This window comes from Sprattus sprattus (assembly GCF_963457725.1).
Source record: "Sprattus sprattus genome assembly, chromosome: 13".
NCBI lineage: Eukaryota > Metazoa > Chordata > Actinopteri > Clupeiformes > Clupeidae > Sprattus > Sprattus sprattus.
Window position 1 is genome coordinate 23,380,662 of NC_137911.1, and position 14,954 is coordinate 23,395,615.

Below are 14,954 nucleotides of genomic sequence, written 5' to 3' on the forward strand. Positions count from 1 at the left end.
TAAGAATTGTCACTACCGAAACGCATGTTTTCTTCAATTAAGTAAACCTTTTGGGGTTTCATGGAAAATCTTATGTTTGTATGTGTGTTCACCTCTTCAAAGATGTGTTTGCAAGCCGTGTGCTTGCTAGAATTCTTTATTTATGCTTAAAGTTAGCTAGAATTGTCACTACCGAAACAGTCACTACCGAAACATATGGTAGTGACCAGATGATTTCGGTAGTGACAAAATGAAATGGTAAGTAGTTCAATCCCATAACTTTTAAATAAATGTGTTGTGTGGACTAAAGGGCGGCCCAGAGCACCTTTTGGATGATTTTGGGAGAGAAATGAACATCCATCCAACAGTGCAGTCACTACCGAAACACTGGATGTCACTACCGAAACAGTGCAGCACTACCGAAACACTGGATGTTTTGTAAAAAATGAAGTATATTGAGTAATCAACTAAAATGTTATGATACTGATTGGATTAATGTATGTTCAATTTCATCAATCAACAACTCTGGAATCAATATGATCAGTATTTTGCATTTTACAAAGAAATATTGCACTTAGATTTTCATGAATTGTATAAATTGAACTTGAAAATTTGGTAAAAAATTCATTTTTATGGATTTCATTGTGAAAACCTTCAAGAAATATTTGTAAAAATACTCTTAAGAGAAGGGAAGGAAACAAAATCTGAACAGGTCAATGATAATACTTTTTTACTATAGTAAATGTGATGTTTCGGTAGTGACAATTTTTGGAAGAGGAAAAACATTCCAACACATTCTGAAAATACAATATAAAAATTGACTGTTCTTTTACTAGATATGTGTACTTTAGATATGGTACAATATACATACAGACAAAGTTTTGGGAATAAAACATAAAAGAATTCAAACTATTTCCGACCTGACTTTGCACCAATTCGGTAGAATGGCCCATATATACTATAAACTTCCACTCTCCTACAGCCACCCTCCATCCAAACACTTCTCACCTCAGATGTGTCCTCTCACTTCCTTCCCTCACTCACTCTGTGTCTCTTCTTTTGCTGCTCTGAATGCTTCTTCTCTGGAGCCTGCTGTGTCTTTCCACCTAAACCAACACTCGCAACACCAGCGCCACGTTCACAAAGTCGTCAGGAAGTCAGCGCTCCGCCAGTCTACTAGGGCACTTCCTCTCCCACTAGACTCAGACCAGACCTCCCATCCTGTGAGAGACAGATCCCTCATCTCCCCCTCAGGGGGAAAGCCTGCTCCACTGTGGTGGGGTGATGACAACCTGTGGCCCCTGATGGCCTTGATTTGCCCCCTTGTCTTGGCACTGCTCTCAACCAGGGCACTCATGCAGCCCAGTCACACACACACACACACACACACACACACACACACACACACACACACACACACACACACACACACACACACACACACACACACACACACTTCCCTCCCTCTGGGACAAAACTCACACAGCCTAGTCACGCTCTTCTCATCTCCCTCTGGCTTTCGTCCAGGCCCTCACGGAACGGCAAAGACCTCCAAACAATGGTGTCAGAAGCTGGCGCGTCTACTTACGTAGCTGCCACTTTGATCTAAGGTGCCTCGCAAATCAGTACAGAACACAAGCACCCACTTGAAATAACAAGCCCTGCCATGGTAAGGTAAATAGGATTGTACACTTAGTGGCCAGGAAGTAGGCTACAAAACAAAGGGGGCCATTTCCTTACAGGAGAAAAAAACTTCAAGCAGTCCACTAACACAGCAGAAACATTTGATGATGGGTTTTATGACACATTCCCTGGCCAGGTTGAGAAACTCTGATGTTGAAGCACTCTGTCAATGCATGTCACTGGGGTCAGGTGGACGCACACACACACACACACACACACACACACACACACACACACACACACACACACACACACACACACACACGCACACACACACACACAGGGAGAGGGAGAGTCTGATGTTGAAGCACTCTGTGAATGTATGTCACTGGGGACAGGTGGACGCATGAAAACTTTCTCTAGAGGGAGAAAACTAGTATTTCTGAGTATGAATTTACAAACTAATCGGTGGGAATCAAATCCGACACTACCTCATATCTACTGCCCCATGTATACTTATCACACTCAAAATAATATAATAATCATTGAAAATAAGTGGCCAGTTCATGGTGGAGGACACTATAGCTGTGCTTCAGTCAATGGAATGACTTTAATGCAACCCTTTGGGTGTAACAGGTGAATCCTAAGCAATAAAAGGGAGGTGAAATTATGATTCCACCCGCAGACACAAAGTCTCACTCACTCACTCACTCACTCACTCACTCACTCACTCACTCACTCACTCACTCACTCACTCACTCACTCACACACTCAATCACTCACTTGTCATGAGCACTCCCTCTATTTCTCTGTCCCACACATAGAAGTGACTGAACTTCACAGGCATACTCCCATTTAGCTGAACACACATACAGTACATATATACATACCAGGAAGCATAGGGAGAACAAACACACACACACACACACACACACACACACACACGTAGTACATAAACACACTCCAGGATTTATAGAGAGAACAAACACACACACAACCACACACACATGCTGCAAATATACACACTCCAGGAAGCATAGGGAGAACAATCACACACCCAGATCTGTTTACTGTGGCAGATTAACACTTGGGTCTACATAAGGGCACTCGAGGAACAGGGACTCTGGCTGAACACTGGGCTCCGGACTGCACCGCAGGGGGGCAAAGCCTGATCTGTGAACCTCTCTCTGCCACACTTCCAGTCATATACAAACACATCCTGCCACATAAACACATACTATCTCTCTCTCTCTCTCTCTCTCTCTCTCTCTCTCTCTCTCTCTCTCTCTCTCTCTCTCGCTCCCTCTACGCATGTTTACGCCTTCATGTCTGTACATATGGCTCACACAGTTACAGTTTCCTCCATCTCCATGGCAAAATAACAAGTGCTAAAAAGTCTTGCCCTAGCACATATGACACATGAATGGGCCCTTATGACTTGTGTAAACACAGGTAGAGTGCAGTGCCCAAGTCCAGAATTGTGTCCTTAGTTAAACTCACTCTACCCTTCTACAGTTTTCCAGAAATATCTTTCCACCTGATTTCAGAAAACCACCTGAACATTGATAGATCCTCACCATGGCACAAGTGCCACATCGATTTTGAAAGCTATCGACTATGAGCACAAGAGGAGTATAAAAGGTATAGTGGGCGGAACAACATTACATCTGTCATTATCCCATACCACACCGACCACTAGAGGATGTCAAAGTAAAACATCTTGCAGCACAGACCCTGAGGATGGTGAGGTGCAACGCTTGGTGACCTCAGCTTTTGGGTGAAACTAAATGCTAGCCTCAATGGCAGCAGACTGTGCCTTCTTTCTGACCTCACCATGACCTGACCATGAGACTCACACTCTACAACACACACTCACGCACACGGACGGTTACTTAAACAGGAATGGCTATCTGTATCTGCCCTCTCGACTATAACATGTACCAGGTGTCTCTCTGTTCTTCCCGCTGTGAGTTTAATGGCAAGATCACATCTGACCCTTGGCAAGGTCCCAGTAACAGAGAAGAAACAGAGGCGGTAACCAATTTTTTCTGTATCACGCAGAATGTAGCATTTTTGCTTGATTATGTTTTGAAATTACGTTTATGACATAAAAAGCTCAGATCACCCATGCTTGGGACTAGATTAACGAGAAACAGTGACCTTAATGAGAGCAGGACCATGACAATCGTGCCCCTCTTAAGAGACAGCACAATCTGAGAGCACTGAAGCTGGAGCACAATGCATCATGGAAGACTGGAGTTAAAGTCTTTAGCTCTGTGACAGACAGAAGGAATAGAGAGTGATATTTCTACACAAACTGCCACATTTACACACTTTAAAAGGAGAGGACATGCATAGCAAGAGTCCAAATGGGACTGGGTATGAGTCTGACGCATCTGGGGAATGTCACAGACTCTTTCTAGAGGCCGGCAGCAACTCGTGGCTGGTTTAACTACCCCGGCTGTCCTCTGCATCTGCTGATTCATCTACATTTCCCAACACCTCTGTTTCCCAAGACCTGCTGTTTTAAGGTTCAGGGCTTGGTGGAGAAAACAAACATCACTATAAGACTGGAGATATTTTTTTTTAAAGATAAGAAATACCCTGACATTTTCGTGGGATTTCATTTGGGAACCCAGACATGACAAAAGTGCAAGGCTTTGAAGGGTCTTTGGAGTGAGAACTAAGAACATTTTAAAGATGCAAATGGTCCTCAAATGGGTCTCCTCCTCAATCAATAAATGAGATGTGTGAGATGTGAGTTGGGGCAGTGTTCATAATGGATGCCGGGAATCAACATGAATTGCACGAAAACCTCGAACAAACATGGTAGCATCATGAGTGGTATAATCCTTACAAAAGGTGGTAACTGTATCGGAGAGATACAACTGTATGCGCATGCCAGGCAAAGATAGGACGCATTGCTTTATCTTTATTACTGCGTAGCCTATATGGTCCCTGCAACATCTAGAACGGCTGTGGAAGGTGGGGGTGGGGTGCTGAAGACATTTGCACATCTTTATCTCTGGACAATCAATATCAGAATCCAACGAGGATACTCACTATCAGCGGCCATGGCTGTATCGGTTTTGTCCAGCGACACAGCTTCTATTCGGGTTTTGAGGGAAGCTACGATCAGCAGCAGTCGCGTCTTTACGGGCCCTTCTGTCAGCTCACATCGCATCTAGTTTGGTCCGCTCGGTTGAAGGCGGACAGCGTTGAATGAAGGCCGTCTTTCTCTCGGGTTTTCCTTTTCGTTTCAGCACCAGATCATCAAGGCGCCACTGATACTGTGTGGATTGGGTTCTCAACCCCGACCACCCATTTCTGCTGTAGCGCGATCACGGGAGACGCTGACATCCCTACAATGACGCGCTGCGCGTTCCCGGACTCCGCGCTTGTTTAAAAAAATATATATTTAGGCTATACTCTAACGGCGCTTAAATCTTGGACAGCCAATAGATACCCTACTGAAATGGTTTCTGATATCAGATATTTCTAAAATTCGTATTAGCCACCGCCATGTCTATGTAACATCAACTTCTGCTATTATGATTTATTTCTAGAAAAAAGGTTTCAAACTTACCTGAATATTAAACTCGTATTGAAGTTGCCTTCCCATAAAAGACAAAATACCGAGATGCTCGAGAGAAAACGCGTTGTTATTAAATTATGACTTTTCCATCTCACATCTCTATCTAATGGCCATTATACTCGTTGGGGACCACTAGGACACTAATAAACGAATTGTCACGTGCCGGGAAACTAATGACAAGTCACTGACCATAGATGTTCTTCCAGCTCTCTGGGGTCCTTCTTGTCACAGTTCGCTTCTCTGGACTTCTACTCTGTGCCCCACAATAATATAAGCTACTTTTAAGCTCGACACCGCCAACTAGGACAGTGATATCCGGAAGCCCCAGGGCAATTCGCAAGGAACAAACAGAATCAGCCCGTAGCCCGTCAAGTACTTCGTCCATAAGAATGTCGTTCCCAACCAAGATAACACCATTGTCAGAATGTCGCCAAATGTGATTTAGGTGAGCATCCTAACACAACACACAGATACACATTTGGATAGTTTGAGTAAATATTTCACTGGAGCCTACCTGTAAGAGATTGATTAAATTCCAAGAAGCACCAATGAGTTTCTCAGTCTGAGGACAAGCTACTTGAAGCCGCTGGCTCTCTAGGTTATAGTCGTTTATGGGCAGCATTCAAGCGAATAAGCAGGGAGTGCCACTGTGCAGCATCAGATTTATCGGCATGATTTGTAAAGCAGGGATGTTATATTGATGTAGGCCGACAGTTTAATCAGAAAATCATTAGGTCGGCTACTTTGACACGGCTTAGGGTGTCACTCTCAGAGAAATATGTTACAGGAGGCATCATTGTCACTCTACCCGTCTCTCTCTCTCTCTCTCTCACACACACTCTCAAACACACACACACACACACACACACACACACACACACACACACAGGGAGAGGGAGAGTCTATATGCATATTTACAAAAAAAAGGTTTTACTTTTCTTTCAAATTTGAATGACACCACTTGCTCAACACAATGAATCTTGTATTTAAAAAAAACATTTAAGACAAACATGCCCACGGCATCGGACACATACATCTCTTGGTGTTATGTGGCAAAGCATAACACTGTGGATGGTATAAAAAAAACATGGTTTTCAAACAAACAATACCATAAACAAGCATCAATGATCCCTTATGGTATAGTTGACCTTGACATATCTTGAACTTGACCAGAACAACTTTTTCTATGACTGGCACAAACACTGTTGGTCAGCAGTCAGCAGTCTTCCCCTATATCAATAAACAGCTAGATAGGCTACTGACCAGTAACAATCACCCTCGCCATGATCATTCGTCCTTTCTGCAGTGGCTACAACGGCAAACAACCTTTTATAGGCTCGAGTGTCCCCCATAGGCAAAAGAAAACGGTGCTCCAACTGGAGACAAAGTGGCGTTATGCAAATGTTCATGCATGGGTGAATCACAATCCACAGGCCGCCCACCCGCAACATAGGATCATCATCATCCTTGACCCGCCATCATCTTCATGTGAGCCTCAGAGAAGGAAGATCCAAGCAGTGCAGTGAAAGACCGCTGGTCCTGGGTCAGGTGGTCTGGTCTGTGCATTTGGTGGTTGCATCACCACTTGAAGCGCCTGACCATCCGGGTAGACTCTAAGGAAGGCCAAAAAGACAAGTACTCTTCACCTGATCATTCAAAACTTTTTTCCACTATAATCTTAAAAGGTACAGTGCTTGATTCTGGCAAAAGGTTGCGGACAGGGGTGAAAACTCATCAGGGATGGAAAAGGTGACAATGATGCGAACCCCCCTGGGAGGGTCCGGGGCATGCTCTCCGGGGAATATATTTTATATACGTATAAGAAAACTTTGCACATTTTAAAGTTCAATGCATCAATCTGGTGCACTTTGACAGCTTAATTAAGAGGCTAGATCTATGAAGAACTTTGTGCTGTTGTAAACAATTTTGTGCTCTGGTAGCAGTTTAATCATAAACATTCCTGAGTTGAATGTTGCACGGGCATGGGCCAACCCAACCACATTACATACACTTGTGCAGTCAGGAGAGGCAGAGCCTCATGAAAAGTAAAAGTCATGAAAAGTGAAAAACAAATAGTTGAACAGTTAAAAAACAAAATGATGAGATAAAATAAATATAGAAATGTATCTATTGATCTCTGATTTAAATTTAATTTTTGTATGATTCTAATCATTTTTATAATCAAAATCGCTGTTCAAACAGAGAGGCGACTCACGAGGACATGCAGCGACGAGCTGCACCTTATCTCAGATTGTGGCATCCCTTACACACTGGGTTGAGCGCATGCCTTTTGCTCTCTAATTGTTTGTCATCACTGAACTATTTGTAGACACTTTTATTATATGTCGTTTGTATCCATATAATAGGTAATGTATTTCAAGTATGTGTAGAAGCTTGTCTGGGAATTCCCTGCCCCTTCACTGCATTCCATTTGTTCAGTTGGTCTGGCCAACTACTCATTAGCGATCCACTTCACTCACGTAATTGGACACGCCTTTAACCAATCAGACCAACGATACTATACAACGATACAACGATCGGTAATAAAGCAAACACATATTTTTTCTGTATGAATTGTTCCAGGGCAAGTTTCTGTTCTGTTTTCAAAGAAAACTTGCCTTATTGAAGTTTTGCGGTGCTTCGGCGGCCACCATGTCCAATGTTTAGAAACTCTCCGTGCAGTAGATTTTGTAACGTAGCCGTGGTAAGTTTAAATCCGCCAATGGCGCGCCAGGTAGCCAAAAGCCAGTTTGTGATTGGCTCCAAGGATTCTGGAAATCTTGAAATGAACGGCTATCCGAAGTTGACCAGACCCACTGCAGAGGCAAAATCAATTTGGCCGGAAGAAGTGGGGCGGGACTTCCCAGACTATGTAGAAGCTATTTAATCTTGCTGATCTGTCAGAAAAAACACAAAGGGGAGGCGAATGTATCCTCTGCCTCAATGAAGGGGGCGTGCGAGAAAAAGTGAGCTGGAAAAGGACTTCCAATTCAGTAAAGCGATAAACAGCTAATCTCCGGACCAAACTCGGCTGACGACCGTGTCTTTTATGTAAATGTACATTTTTCGGTGTTTTCATGCTTAGATTTTTCAGAGTTACAGAGAAATAGAAACTGTACTATCCGATAACACCGTTATTGTAACCAGCGAAAATGGTTGATGTGAATTGCAAGGCGTCTGTCAGCCAACTGTCTGACATTAGCTCGTTAGCCTACGTTAGATAGCATAACGTTCGAGCAGCTTTCCCAACGTCACACGTTACCGTAAATGCCTTAAAAAGCGTGCCTGTCAAGATGACATGGGATAGCCAAACGAACAAGGTTGAAAAAAATATTCAGGACAGCTTGCGTTCGCAGATTACTTGGAGCGCCCCCCCCCCCCCCCCCCCCCCCCCCCCCACCCCAAATATTTGTATTGCAGATCTACACGAATCACACAAGTCACCTATTTTGGATTAAAAACGGCAAATTTCGCCGAAAGCTGACGAGTTTGCACCCCTGGTTGCGGATATCTGAACTCACATCAAATCAAACCCTTCCGTTTAGTGAGCTTGAATAGTGCATGGCTCCGTCCAAGCTACTTTGCTTCCCATTTGCAGAGCCAGGGCAGTGCATGAACACTGGATGGAATATAATCAAGGACTGGATGGTTTATAATCAAGGACTGGATGGTTTATAATCAAGAACTGGATGGTTTATAAATCAAGGACTGGATGGTTTATAATCAAGGACTGGATGGTTTATAATCAAGGACTGGATGGTTTATAAATCAAGGCCTGGATGGTTTATAAATCAAGGACTGGATGGTTTATAATCAAGGACTGGATGGTTTATAAATCAAGGACTGGATGGTTTATAATCAAGGACTGGATGGTTTATAAATCATGGACTGGATGGTTTATAAATCAAGGACTGGATGGTTTATAATCAAGGACTGCACCTTTAACTCAACTCAATGTTAAGCAATTAAAATGGCTTAGGAGCTAATTAGCCCCTTAGTTCACCCATGAATGGCCTGAGGGTCATTCCACGCCAAATGGGACAATGGCTTCCACTCGACCGTCTCAGATTTGGCTGAATTAGGCAACAGAGCGTAGTGTAAAGTGCAAAATCAAGCACCCCGAATATTATAATGTACCCAATACACACCCGTGGAAGTCCATATTCTTCAAGTAATGGTGTCATATTTTAAGCCTAAGTACTTTTCTAGTAATAGCAATTTGAAAAGGACTTCAGAAAACACTGCTCAAAAAGCGTCTTAAGTACAGGCACCCCCTCCCCCCTAAAACATCTTTTTGTGACAAAACTATTGGGAGTAGAGAGCTAATATTTGGGACTTTTTCTATTAAGAAGTGTATGAACAACCTTGAATTTTTTCAGCCAAATCTGAGATGGTCTAGTGGGGAATTTTCCTTAAATTGTCACGTTTGGCGTGGAATGACCCCTATACATGCAAGGTCCTTTCATGACATGCCCACGCTCCTTACCCTCCTGGTCTGCCTTGCTCAGTCGCCACAGCTTGGTGCTTGTGAGGAACTCCTCTGGTATGCCTCCTGTTGGACAGAGAACATGTCAGTTCCTGCTGATGCACAAAGGAAGTGACGGTTAGTGTTCCAGGGTAGACAGTTGAGAGTGTGTGAACATGAATGCTTGCCATTTTCGTAGAGACGTCGTAGAGTGCGGTATCTCAGCGAATTGGTAAACCGGCGTCTGGGTCCAGGAATCGCCCCTAGCACACGCCCAATCTCTGGATCTTCCCTCGGGCCCGACTCCCCAGCCGAACACAGCTCTGCTTGCCTATGTCGCCGAGACTTGGCCACCTAGTGCATAGATGTCCAACGGACAGCAGCGAAGTGTAACATAAGCAAAAGGCCACAGACAAATGAAAAAAATGTCATCCACTTACACATCCATGAACTGATGTGAAGGAATAAAATGGTTTCTCTGAAACCTGAAACACTCACCTCCACCACCTGGCCATAAGAGCGCGCCTTGATGGAGGCGAGGAGGTCTGCTCTCCTGGAGCTCTGGAGCAGGGGAGACACAAGAGAGAGAGAGAGAAACCTATGAGAAGAGGAAGCTGCTTGGAGGGCAACCACAGCCCATGGAGCTCTGGCTGGTTCTGCTACCCTGACAGTTCACAGTGCTGACTGAGCCGTAACCATAGGAGTATGGACTGCTGGTTCCAGTCTCTCACCTCCTTCTGCTGCTGCTGCTGCTGGTTAGAGCTGGAACTGGTGGAGGGCTCATCGAGGCTGGTTGACTGCACACTGGTCTCCTCACCCGGCTGTAAAACAGCATCGTATGGTCGGTAGAATCTCAATCATGTACCACAAATTAACCCAACTACACAAGACCAACTGCCTCAAAAACACTTTTAGGGTCATTCCACGAAATCGCTGCCTTTTATGTCCCCAAGAAACAATCCACAATAAATGATACTACAACCACAAATAAATATGTATTTTCACTATTATGCAGAAGAGGGGGGACGTTTTTGGTCTGTTACTTGCTTTGATTTTTTCTAGTTCAGCAGGACTTTTAACATGTACAATATCAGTATGATCTTATTGCAAGGCTGTGCTTTCGTTCTAAATGTGCATGGTATAAAAATAAATGAATAAATAAACTATCAGTGTCCCTTTATTTCACATCAACCCTGTTACCTTCATGAAAATAGATAGAAGAAAAAAATAACGGTATATTCTAAAAGTGTCATAATTGACAGGATTTATGCATCATTTCTGCATCAGGGATCTAACTGCTTGAAGACAAGTAGGCCTTTATCATTTCTTGCTATTTTTGATGTTTTGTACTGTCTGACCACAGGGGGTCCAGCACACCCTGCCAACACTGTTTCCATAATTTAACCATTAAATCAAAATAATCATTTATGTTTGAAATCATTTTCAATATTTCAAAGTAATAACCTTTTACACACCTACACAGCTTGTGCTCATACCATTTTAGCTAGTAATGAAAACATTTGTATAGAACTTAAAAGTTTTGAAAAGGTTGTCTGTATTTGCATTATTTAACAAGCATGCATATTATACAGAGAGGGTAGCATATAAGCTTTGCATTTACATTAAGTCATTTAGCAGACGCCTTTATCCAAAGCGACGTACAAAGGAGAGAACATTCAAGCTACGAGCAATAGAGACCTAGTGTAACAAAAAATACTATTTTGCATAAGAAATAAAAAAGTGCAGGAATGTAACAGCTGTTTTACTAATGAGAGGAGATTGCATTAGAGCAAGGATAAGGAGAGGTGGAAAAAGGAAGAGGATGGGAGAGGAAGTGCTAGTTAGGAAAGGAGGTGCTCTCTGAAGAGTTGGGGATGCTCTTCATACAAGTTAAAATGTTGTGTTACAGTTTTGAAAGAAAATCATACCATATGAATGTTCTGCCACTGGCTGAAGGACATCACCGAATTGAACAGTTTGGGAACCAGGTTGTGGCGGACTAGGTTGAGACCAGCTTCGGGGTGTTTGGCGGACACAGATGCCTTCAGCTGTTTGTAGTGTTGATGAATGTTAGCCACCTCCTGTGCACAGATGGAACAGTTCAGATCAGCCATTCAGATCAATCTTTTGTCCTGAGCCATTCAGACGTGAGGGAGGGCAAACGTGTTCTTTTATGTCCTGACACTACTCTCTACCAAAGTGATGAACCAGTGCAGCTCAAAGATCCTCTATTCTCCCACCACAGCAAAATCCCAGTGGATAAAACCCCCACACCATCTCCATCATTCTGTGTACACACAACCCTTTGCACCACACACACACACACACACACACACACACAACCTGTTTTTCATCCACATCAGACACGACCTGTGCAGTACACTCACTATGTATTAAATTCAGAGTCAGGGCATCAGATTCTGGATTTGTAAGTATGGAAGGAACTGCATGGGGATAATAACCAAACTTTAGAATCATCTTGAAGCAGTTAGGGAAATGACAATTAAACAACATATTCCTTTTCACAAGTAAATGATGATACATCTGGAAAATAAGGGTTAAAACCAAGTGTAAATCTTATCAGAAAATTGCAGTCACAAATAGACTTCTCAGCCAAGGCTCCCTGAGACTGAAGTCCTCTTGCACATGATTTCAGCAAAGGCATAAAACCTTCAATACACATGGTAAGGCCATGCTCTCATGGAATAGGTCATCATGAAATTTGTTACTTTCTGATAAACAAACATTCTGCTAGCTAGCTCACTTTATATAATCACCAGTTATACCGGTCATAGCATTGCTTCTGTGTAAGCACACAAACCACTCCACATACCTAGCTGTCTGGCTCACCTGGTGGACAACGTTCTGTTATATTGAAGATTTCAAAATATAATTACATAGAGAACCTAGCTGATAGATTTAGCATTGGCTAGTGCACATAGGTGTCAATCTGTTACCGCTCATTCATTCAATTTTATAGTAACCCCCTAGACCCAAGTACCTCCAACATCTCTGTTGTGACAAGCTGCTGAGGTCGAGATGACAGTTTAGCAGCAGCGTCTGTGTTTGGCATCGCCGGGTTCTTCTTATCTCGTAAAAATGCCAGCTGTTCAGAGTAAGACAACATAGATAAGCAGTGGGAATCGCAAAAAATAACTTCGTACCTTACATGTAATAAAAGAGAAAAAGATATCTAAAACCATGCACATCCCATTCAACAAATGTTTCCAGCATTCACAGAATAAAGTATTTACTTTAGATACACAACACATTCACACATACAAAAGACATGCTAAGGAAATGTGCTATAAGGAAATGTTCCAACAGAGTAGCTAATTAAGTCATGATGTAAGCAGCACTATGTCTGAACAGACTGTTTATTCATAGGTATATGTTATGTTCATAGTCTTACCGGTACAGGCATTGCGGTGAAGTGAAAGGCTTTTGCGCCCAGCAGTTTGTGCAAGATGTACACCACATCATAGTGCTGGGAGCTCAGGGCATCCTGAGTGAAAGCTTGGACATCCTCCCAGTCTTTCAATGCCAGGCGGATCTGCAACAGAGGGACACACTGACATCAAGGATCCAAACAAGAACACTCTGGTCCTACTACAGTGTGAGATGCTACACTTGTGTTTACTGGGCAATCATTGCACAACTAATCACTTGCATTAGACTATTTGGGGGTATTATAAGGATAGGAAAGCAAATAAATAAGATTAAATCTGCAGTTGACTGTAATATGTCAATTTCTTAGGAGCCAATTTCCAGTTTGATACTCGTATATAGTCCGGCATGTGTGTCTGCGTACTTTCTGCTTTGGTGGGCCGCACTGTGAATGGTAGAGACCGTAGAGAACATAGAGACCTCCGACTCGGACTTGAAAGGAGAAGGGTGGTAGGAAGTAAGCGGTAGCAGTATTCAGTGCCATGCGGCTGAATGCATTCTTCTCATTCAGATTTTGGATTCCACTGTTGAAACGTGCAAGCAAAACAGTTGTTACAGGTACAGAACAGACCTATCCTTTATTATACAACTTAGAGATTTCCTGAAATGTTTCCCCTCAGCAATGAACGTTACCGCAACATAACGTTCAACACTAAGGTAACGTTAACGGTAACGTTAACAAAAAAAAATCTAGGTTAGCCAGGGAATACAGTTTAATTCACGAATAACTCACATACCTTACGTACACAAAAACATAAACAACGTTACATGAAGTTCAAAATAAAATTCATAGAATAGCATCCTCACTGAAATATTTCGCCGAAGTTCATGTCTCTCCAGATGGACGAAAAGTCCTCATATCGCACTGAGGTATTCCGTTGGAAACGACCCAGCAACTCCTCAAGGTCTGTTTTCAAAGGCTCCTCAAATTTCCTTAACGTATATAGTCCGTTCCTTAACCGGTCTGACATGACTATTTTTCGTGAAAAAAACCTAAGCGAAGAACACACAAACAGACAACAACAAACTCATGTCACCAAAACGGTGTTTGTGTAGTTTAACTGTGTCGCCATATGATGACGTATTACAGCAAGACTTCGAGGACAAACTTAATAGCGAAGATGTAGGCGAACCCATTACATTGTTGGTTCACAAGCATACACTAGCATAGCCCATTTTATTGTTAAATTACAATTCTCACAATCTTGAGCAAACTGGTGCAGGTACCAGCACATACTACCAAAAAAGCAGACTCGGGTAAGCAGTTAGATTAACATTACACCATAAATTTGCCTGTCCATCATTTAAAATTTTTGACTAAAGTGATGTGTATCTAAGTAATATGGTATTACCATTGCTATGTTCATAATAATATATGCACCTTGCAAAGGTGTTTAACTTCCTAACATGACCTAATATATACCATATACTTTCAAAATGAGTTTGAGGAAGTTACCAAAATGGTACCAAAACAAGTGTCAAATTGTTGCATAGTGTTACCTTAACTTAGTTAATAATGCTAGATTACTTGCTAGTTTTAGACAAAAACTCCTGTAACAACGTACATTACATTTTTTTATTGTTTTTATTTGTTTAGTTCCTGAAGTAGAGTTTTGTTTGATTCCCAGTCCTGTGGGTTATGGTGTGTTCTGGGTGGCCAAGACGTACCCCCTGGGCCAGCTGGCCACCCCCTGCTGTCCAGTGAAGTCCAGAGGAGCGCTGGTGTCAACGCTCTCTCCTGATAGCCTGCTGATTGTGTTAGGTAGTGCCACCCACGCTGTGCTCTTGACCATGGTCACAAGATGACAGACCTCCATGTTTGAATTCTTGGCAAACTCTTGTCCA

At 42.7% G+C, this 14,954-nt stretch overlaps 2 protein-coding genes across 2 annotated transcripts in view; both read right to left on the reverse strand.

Annotated features, from left to right (window-relative positions):
• syt16 (synaptotagmin XVI) overlaps window positions 1-6,233 on the reverse strand; it is a gene marked incomplete at both ends in the record, with an annotated part of 24,873 nt that extends 18,640 nt beyond the window's left edge. The window contains 2 exon segments of the mRNA XM_080850229.1: window positions 5,189-5,245; window positions 6,208-6,233. Of these exon segments, the coding sequence (XP_080706355.1) occupies window positions 5,189-5,245; window positions 6,208-6,233 (83 nt within the window).
• Window positions 6,223-14,246, reverse strand: snapc1b (small nuclear RNA activating complex, polypeptide 1b; the record flags this gene model as incomplete). Its single annotated transcript, XM_080850816.1, is given in 11 exon segments — window positions 6,223-6,810; window positions 9,684-9,749; window positions 9,851-10,016; window positions 10,161-10,223; window positions 10,394-10,483; window positions 11,591-11,743; window positions 12,664-12,768; window positions 13,075-13,215; window positions 13,474-13,633; window positions 13,917-14,126; window positions 14,128-14,246. Coding segments are annotated over 11 exon segments (1,308 nt in total). The 3' UTR covers window positions 6,223-6,775.
• Window positions 14,247-14,954: the final 708 nt, after the last annotated feature.